The sequence below is a fragment of the Condylura cristata genome, unplaced genomic scaffold (assembly GCF_000260355.1).
Source record: "Condylura cristata isolate star-nosed mole 26May11 unplaced genomic scaffold, ConCri1.0 scaffold00026, whole genome shotgun sequence".
Lineage (NCBI taxonomy): Eukaryota > Metazoa > Chordata > Mammalia > Eulipotyphla > Talpidae > Condylura > Condylura cristata.
In genome coordinates this window covers 1211966-1220125 of record NW_004567127.1, presented here as the reverse complement: position 1 = coordinate 1220125, position 8160 = coordinate 1211966, and the positions used below count along the sequence as shown (strand labels likewise).

At 61.8% G+C, this 8160-nt stretch overlaps 2 protein-coding genes across 4 annotated transcripts in view; both read right to left on the bottom strand.

Annotated features, from left to right (window-relative positions):
- SF3B4 (splicing factor 3b, subunit 4, 49kDa) overlaps window positions 1–649 on the bottom strand; it is a 4047-nt gene extending 3398 nt beyond the window's left edge. Inside the window, exon 1 of the mRNA XM_004689571.2 lies at window positions 74–649. Coding sequence (XP_004689628.1) covers window positions 74–107 — 34 coding nt within the window. The 5' untranslated portion in view covers window positions 108–649. The remainder of the gene's footprint in view (window positions 1–73) is intronic.
- Window positions 650–694: 45 nt separating this feature from the next.
- Window positions 695–8019, bottom strand: MTMR11 (myotubularin related protein 11). 3 transcript variants are annotated; one of them, XM_012730041.1, is made up of 17 exons: window positions 7653–8019; window positions 7269–7359; window positions 6724–6845; window positions 6463–6523; window positions 6177–6319; window positions 5403–5481; window positions 5163–5298; window positions 4898–4985; window positions 4695–4783; window positions 4483–4607; window positions 4058–4124; window positions 3853–3923; window positions 3197–3363; window positions 2755–2928; window positions 2364–2504; window positions 1660–1953; window positions 695–1247 (listed from the first exon to the last, which is right to left on the bottom strand). In XM_012730041.1, exons 1-17 carry the CDS (start codon window positions 7716–7718, stop codon window positions 1113–1115), a joined length of 2049 nt encoding a protein of 682 aa, XP_012585495.1. In that variant the 5' UTR covers window positions 7719–8019; the 3' UTR covers window positions 695–1112. The 3 variants fall into 3 exon arrangements, with proteins under 3 accessions (XP_012585495.1, XP_004689514.1, XP_012585496.1); XM_004689457.2 differs by having other exon boundaries at window positions 2364–2546; window positions 7653–8016; XM_012730042.1 differs by lacking the exon at window positions 1660–1953 and having other exon boundaries at window positions 2364–2546; window positions 7653–8016.
- Window positions 8020–8160: the final 141 nt, after the last annotated feature.

Sequence of the window (8160 nt, the reverse complement as noted above, 5' to 3'; positions counted from 1 at the left end):
GCAGCCCCGCCGGCAGCCGCGGCCGTCGCCTCCCCGCCTCCCGCGCCCTTGGCGGCCTCGCTCCCTCAGTTACCCTGGTTCCTCTCGGAAATGGGCCCGGCAGCCATGGCGAAGGCGCTCCCGCCGTCTCCAGGCAGCGATCCCGCCCCCTGACCTCGCGCTTCCACTTCCGGGGCGGGGCGGGCCCGGAAGCGGCGGCGGCCATCTTAGGAGCCTCCGGGCCCTGACTGGCGGGTGGAGCGGCTGCGTCGGCGTCCCACGGGGTGGGCGGCGGAGCGGTGCGGCCCCCTCAGCCGGGGCTGGCTGCGACGTGCCCACGGCTCCCGGAAATGTGACTGCAGCAGCTCCTTGGCTTTTCTAGACCTTAGTGTGGGAGGCGAAGTCCCCCCAAGCCCGCGGTCTGGTCCCTTGGGGCGCCCGCCCCCTCGCCGCCCCCCCGGCCTGGGGCTGGGATCTCGCTTTCCCTCAGGGCCGGGGAGCGCGGCGTGTCCGAGGCGGGGACGGCCGCGCCAGGCGGACGGGGAGTGGGCGGTCCAGCGTGGCAGAACCGAGGCGCTGCGCCCTAGACCTCCGTCTCCACAGCACCCCGCGACAGCGTCTCGCGAGCCCCTCCGCCGCCGGAGCGGGAGGGACAGACCGCCCAGCCGCGGCCCTGTGGCGCCCTGCCGCCCTCCCCGGGTCCTGGCGCAGACGCGAGGCCGTGGCGGCGGTGCGGAACACTGCTTTAATGCGCGCCCTCAGCGGGCAGTCGGCGCCCGGCGCGGTGCCCGGGCCGCCGGGAGGGGGCGCGCGCGGCACGGGGGCGGGAAGCGCAGCCTCCTGGGCTGAAGGCCGCGGCCCTCTGGCCGGGGAGGCTGCGCCGGGGGGAGGCCGGTGGCCCTGGAAGAGGCGGCCACGTTCTGGGCTCTTCGTTTCCGTTTTGTGATTCTTCAGATCCCAAGAAAAACACGCGTGTGGGGGGCCGGGCAGGCCAGGCCCGCAGGCTGCGCTCCGCCTGCTGCAGTGGCGCCGCCAGGTGAGGCCTGATGCGAGGCCGAGGCTTGGCCCTTTGGAGCTCCGGACCGTCTGCCCAGTGAAGAAGGCGACCCCTTCCCGCCCCGGAGACAGCAGCCTCAGCAGGGCTGGGAGAGAACGGAGCCGGGGCCCCGCTCCCCGGGACGGAGTCTCGGTGTCCATTTCCGGAGCAGCTCCTGGAGGTGGGACAGCTCCGCCCGCAGGCCCGCGACCGTGGCAGGCGAGAGGCCCATCTGGGAGGGGGCAGAGGGCAGAGGGCCGTTACTGCACCCAAGGCCTGCCGGGCGCTTCCAGCTCTTTGCCCTCCAGCTCCGCCCCGGCTTCCACCTGCAGGCTTCAGACTAGGCCTCTGGGCCCAGCAAAGCTGGGTTTAGGGAAACGCCCACCTGGCGTGCTGCGGAGGGCAGAAAGGGTGCCCGAGGGCCCTCCTCCGGTTTCTATCCTCTGGGGACACTCATGGGCCAAGTGGCATGGGCCAGTGCACCCCCATTTCCCATACTCCCAACAGCTGCCCACTCTGGTACCAGAAGTGACACTCCCCAGCCCCCCAACCCTCGTCTTTCTAGCGCCTGGAAACAACTGGTTTCTCCTAGAACATCTGGATCTGCACTGAAACCCCTTCTCCCACGCCTAGTCTTCCCTTACCTGGACCTCAGGCCGTCCCCTCAGGTAGCAGCGTCTCCAGAACCTGATCTGGGGTCCCAGGTACCCAGGGAGCAGCAGCCCCAGGGGTAAAGGGCAAGCCCCCCAATGTGAGGGGAGCCCCCACTCCTGGTCAGCCAGGCTTTCAGAGGAGATGGCAGGCCGAGGCAGCCAACGAGAAGAGACTGCCATGAGGGAGGGACTGTCCCGCCAGGGGCAGAGCTGATTCAGAGGACTCAGGGCCCCTCTAGAGAAGAGCCACACAGAGCTGGGCGGTCCGGGAACAATGAAACTTGGCTGAAGAGGAAAGGGAAATCAAATGACCCTCTAGACGCAGGCTCCCAGTTTCCCCAAACTAGGGCAGAGAGAAAGGTCCAGCTGCCACCCAGTCGCTGTGTACTTGTGATCAAACTACCCGAGAACTTAACTCCTCTCTCGTTAGCTTCAGAGTGGGCCTCAAGGTGGAGTAAAACGGGATTGCGGGGACTCTGAAGTGTGTGCTTGGCTGAGACTAGCAAACGGGAGGACACAGGACACCCTGGCCCTCCCTAGCCTGCCTGCCTTCCTGGGACGAGCATGGACGGTGACTGGACGGAAGAGAAGGGAGCATTCCCTGGGAAACGCAGACACTGTCCTTCCACTTCCCCTTCGCTAAAAGGAAGAGCCTGTGAGGAAGGCAAAGGAGGTGGATACCTTAGACTCCTCACCTGCTGCGGGGGGAGCCAGGAACCTGGGCGGTGTTCCGGGGCGTAGCCAGGGTTATGGAACTGTAGTATCTGCTCACTGCTGTAGCGCAGATCCCAGTCCCAGACAGACGGCTGCAGGGGAACAGGGCTCCCAGCAGGGAGCTGGGAGTAGCCTGGGGTGTAGACTTGCGTGTAAGATTTGAACTAGACAGCAGAAACAAGATGGTTAAAGGTACATCGTTGTCCCAAGGCTGGAGGGGGATCATGCAAGTCACCTCTGACACCACGCGTGGGTGTCACATGAAAGGCGGGTCAGAGACTGAACAACCGCCCTTTCCCGCCCACGGGCCTCACTTTCCATGATTCTAGACCAAACTTGTGAGGAGGCCACATCAAAATGAAAGTCACTGACCTGTCCACTTTGCTTTCCTCGCTCCCAGGGAGTATCTCGCAGGAATGTGAGGGTGTCGGGAACCCTGACACTATCGTGAAGCGCAAGAAGGAAAAACTCAGAGAATTCAAACTCAGCCGGGAACTGCTGGAGGAGCTGCCAGGCGCAATCAAGGAAAAGGAGAAACACTGGGGCCTGCAGAGAGCGAGAGGGAGAGGTCACAAGGGATTGTGAGAACAAATGGGGGTGAGGGAGGAAGGAACAGGCACTGCTGAGGAGGTCAGGGAATGGAAACTGGATGAGGGAACAGGGGGACTCAGCGCCCCGTTCACCTGGGTCCCCCTTCGAGCTCAGCCTCACCTCAGGGGCCTTCTGACGACTCCCCTCAAAAGGATTATGCTGCATAGTCATGTCACCCCCTTACTTTTGCAGTAGCCCCAACACACTCCCGAAGTATTCTCACCTCTGCCCTGGCTCCAGTTCCCCCAAGTCGGGTCAGGAAGGGATGCCCAGCTGCCACCCACTCTCGCTGCACTAGTGACTGGAAGCCACGCAGGGTTCGGGCTTCAGGGTCTGAAAGCAGCTGGACGAGTGAAGAGAGGAGGCCATTGAAATCACGATCACCGCGCTCTGGGTGATAAAGAGGGAGAAGGGACAAAGAAGGAGCAGCCGGGAAGCTCGCACAGAAGAGGAGGAGGGGAGGAAGCATGGCGAGAATGAGAGGCACAGAGGAGGAGTGTGGGTAGCAGGATTGAGCAGGTACAGAGGAGTGAAGAGAAAACAAAGACCTTCAATGATTCACTTCATGGACTCCTGGACACACACACCCAGCTTCAGGGGGCAGAAGTGCCCACCTCAGACCCGCTCCGCACTGCCCCTCCCACCACAGGCCCAGCCCCATCCACTTGCGGGAGAACAGGAGCAGCGGACAACCCTGCTCTTAGGGCTCTTAGGGCGGCAGGTTTGGTGGGGCAGCAGAGGCGGCACTTCACGGTAAGCGAGAGCCTGGCTGGGGTGGGGGGTGGGGGCTGAGGAAGCCTGATAGCTCTTCTCGGACAGAATCCAGTCAGGTGGGGAAAGGGAAAGCAAGGTATGGGGTGGGCTGACCAAGGAACTCACCTTGAAGTACTACAGAGCGAACCCTGGATGTCACCAAAACTGAAATGTCACTGGCCTTTCGGAGACAAGACCTGGGGAGGAGGGAAGAATGACAGGCCCGAGGGAAGCGTCAGGGACACAGTCCTGCCCCGTCTTCCGTGCAGTGACAAGTCTCGGGAAGCCAGAAGAGGGCCGAGTTACAGCCCGTGACCAGAAAGCGGAGTACCTGGCGTAGTCCAGCCACCGTGTTCCCTCCAGCGCTGAGAGCCATTTGTCCTCCGCTACAGATGAATCTGGTGGGCGGGAGGGGGAGAACTGGGATCCTGGGTCTGTGGCCCGAAGGGTTGGTAAGTCGGGTAGCGGAGGCCTCAAGGGTTAGGAATGAGAAGTAGCTGAAACAGCCCTAAGTTTTCTAAAGTTAAATTGTGGTCGTTGTCCAACACTAAATACAGTGCCAGCCACTGAACTGTACACTGCGGGTGGGTAGAGGTGACCTTAGGCGCGTGAGTTATACCTCAAAGCTGTCAAAGGGCCAGCGGGGGCAGGAAGACAGGTGGGGCGCGTCTGCCAGAGATGGGCTCACCCAAGGGTCCCCCTACGCAGGCCAGCGTGAACCAGGTTGGTCTCGGGGGTGGGGCTACTTATTCTCACCTGGCAGGCAGAGGGCCCTCAGCCTCAGATGGGCCACCTGGACATCTGTGAGACTGGGCAGCTCGTCCATCGTTTCTACCAGCACAACATCCGAATGCCCAGCCTGGAGCATGGACTCCACTGCTCTGGGGAGGGAGTCGGGAAGTCAGGGCAGGCATCTGCCCCATCCATGGTCATCTAAGCCTGGGTTCTTCCCAGCCACTGCCCCTTACCTAATGTCCTCCTTGTTAGGGTCACTGGCTGTGTAGAAGCCACCACAGCGGAGAAGATCGCTGCCTCCCGGGTGATGCCAGGACAGGCGCTGGACAGTGAGGGGGGTCACTGTGGGAGAAGCGCCTCCTCCCGCCCAGCCCCTACCTCACAGGGTCCTCTTCCTTCACGTTGACCCCTGACCTCCCAAGACCCTCACACTGACCGGTCCACGGCCCTGGTGGAAGTGGCCAAATGCTCTTCTGACCTCACTGTCCAGAGTCCGCTTGGGCACCCAGAAGTAACGAGAGAGGCTGTGAAATGGAGAGGCAGTCACAGCCTGGCTGTGGGGAGCAGGAGGCCCAGGGCTAGAGACCCCGGAGGTGAGGGGTGGCTCTGGGCATCCAAGGAAGCTGGAGTTTGAGGGAATCCTTTAAAGGGTGAGGGCTGCGTGGGGATGGAGGCCAAGGTGGGCGGGTGAGAGGGGTCACCTGGTGGCTACGTCGAACCTCTCGTTGACAGTGCTAACCCTCCAGCCCCTGGCCCCCTGCCTTTCGCGCTCAGCCTCCCAGTCTTCTGGTGTCTCCAGGAGGGGGACAGGTGGTTTTCCAGAGCCAGGACTCCGGCCTAGGGAAGCAGTGGGCAGAGGAACCGTGCCGCTTAATTCTCTTGTCTTCACTCAGCCTTTTGGACAGCTCGCCCTTCCCTCGCCCTCACACAGCCTCACTCACCAGCCTTGCTCATGGTCACCCCTGTGTACTGCTGGCCGTGGCTGCTCCGAGCTCTGGCTTGTGCGATGGCCATAGCCACCTGAGGAAGGAGAGAAGGACATCCCTCAGACTGAAGAAATGGAAGCAATGGGGACCCACGTGTTACTCCACTGTCTTTGTCGCCGCCAGAGTACAGCAAAGAGCTTCCACAGGTCATGGGGCTGGGGCAGAACACATCCAGAAACAGGAACTTAAGCACCTTGGGAATAATCTCAGCCAGCTGTTTTTCTTTTTACATTTTAAGATTTTAAAATTTATTTAGGCAGACAGAACTGGGGTACAGGCCAAAAGTACAGGGACCGTGAGAGGATTCTCCACAGACAGGTGGGGAGCAAAAGAGGCAGATGGACGAAGCACACTGCGGAGAGGAACAGCGGGGAGACAGGAGAGGTCTGCTGCACCCTGTGTGTCACCTCCAGGGCGGGGATCAAACGCGCACTGAAGTGGCCATCGCCGCTTCACAGTGCTGCACTCCAACCAGCTGCGCCACCAGGGAGGCCCCAGCTGTTTTTCAAAGGAGAAGCTCGCCCAGTCACAGTCCTGACACTGGCCGGCACAGGGCTGATTCAGGCCCCTTAGTCTCATTCCTGTTACTTCCTGGCCTTTGGACTGTCCGTGAGGAAAGCAGCGGAGAGAATGAAGAGACGGATCCTGGGGTAGGAATGTTCCGGAACTGCCAAGGAAAGTACCTGAGGTTCTAGGGGGAGCAGGGGCCCTTGGGTCAGGGCCTCTTACCTGAAAGGCCTGAGGCCCCAGTCCTCCAGCCTCAAAACCAACTCTGAGTAACCGGAAGTCTCGGCCATGAATCAGAATCTCCTCGGGCACAAATTTAAGCAGGGACCCTGGGCGGAGGAGCTGGACACGGGACAGGCCACTCACTGCAGTCAAGAGTTAGAAAGCAGGGTAGCGCGGGTCAGGCTCCATCCACGGGAACGCCTCCAGCGCGACCCACTGCATCCCCCCTCCTGAGAACAAGGAGGGCCTGGAGGGGCTCCCACACCTTCACCAAACCCACACTTACCAGCTTCTAAATGCGCGATGTTGACCAGAGCAAAATCATAGGCACTGCTCAGGGGTGTGTCCTGGGGAAGCACATGACAGGGCTAAAGGCTTCTGGGGTCCCCCTTCCCTGCCCCAGCCGCTAACGGAGCTCGTCCTAGTGAGGACCCCTGAGCCATTCAAGACACAGCACGCAGGTGTGACCGTCACTTCCCGTGTGTCCAAATCCTTCTGACACCCCTGCCGTTTCCCGGGCGCCCTTTCCAGGTCCTAGCCATCGCACCTGGCTCCGCTGCCATCCGCGGGGCTGGAAGGTGACCCTCAAGTTGGTGCAGACCAGGGTTCCAGGCAGTTCGGGTTCCAGCCCCTTCCTGACTCCTGAGGCCCAGGCTAAGATCTTCTCCCCTGCAGGGGAGGAAGGAACGCAGGCTCTGGGGTTTCCAGGTCCTCTGTTGTGTCACCATCCACAGGGTGTGCTCAGCCCTCCAGGACAGGGGGTTTTAAACAGGGAAGATTAAGCTCCTCTCCCAGCTCCCCTGGAATGACGTTAGGAGGCGAGCATTTGTATTCTTTACTCTAGAACCTCGAGAGGTGCAGCGCACAGTAGGCTCGCAGATGTTCACTGAATAAGTACAAGGTGGGGGTGGGAAGCAAGAAAACAGGGACTAGCAGGTTCCAAGGCCCTGGCCCAGACAGGGAACAGACGGGGGCAGCGCTTGCTAGGGAGAGGAGAAGGCACCTTTGGGGAGAGGCGGAGCAAGGGGGAGTGGAGTCCAGAAAGAGTGGAGGCCTCTTTGGGGATCAGAAATATTGGAAAGGTGTCATTACCTGGGAGGCGACCAGAGGCCAGGGAATTGCCAAGCTGGCGGCTCCTGGGTTCTGGCATCCCACTGTCCTGGGCAGACTTTGGTCCAGAGACCTGAGAAGGACACAGGGTTGACCCTCAGGTCACTCCGCCCTGGGGCCTGGGATGACCTAGCTGCCAGCCCCGCGGCTGCATTCAGCCTCTGGGGAAACTGAGATCCGCCTGGGAAGCTCAGCACCAGCTGGGCAGCCGGTGAAGGGAGGGGCTGGTTAATGGATAATGAGGCAATGAACTTGAGCCAGGGGCCAGGCCCGTCCACCAGGGAAGTGGGTCACACCCTCCACCTCCTCCAGACCCTTTCTCCTTCACACCCACCTCAGCGCCCAACCCGAGTTTCCACTCCTTACCCCCATCTCTGGCTCCTTCTCCTGGGGGGCGATGTTGAAACTCTGGCCCCGGCCCCCCCACCACATTTCTCTGGCTCCATCCGGGGACAGGGCAGCTAAGGGCAGGAAACCCCAAGGATGCTCGGGCCTCGGGGAGAGGCTGGGAGTCTGGGGGCCGAGAATAGGGAGGTCACAGAGGGGGTCGGGAGGGCATGGGGGAAGGAGCGTTTGAGGTGCACGAAGCACAATTTGGGGTCTCTGGAAAGGAGAGGAGGCTCCACGGAAACTTCAGTCGCCTCTGGAGAGGGCGGGAGGAGGCCCAACCCCTTAAAGGAGAAGACGCGCAGTTTTGGGAAAGTGGAGGAAGCGGGGAAGAGCCTGGAAAGGTGACACCAGATCCGCCTCACCCCGCCCCAGGCCCCGTTCCCGTTCGGCCCTCGGTGCGGAGCCCCAGGGGCCCGAGCGGCGAGTATTGACCTGGAGCCGTCTGGGCCCCGCCGGACTCAGCGACGGCTTCCCTGGGAAGCTG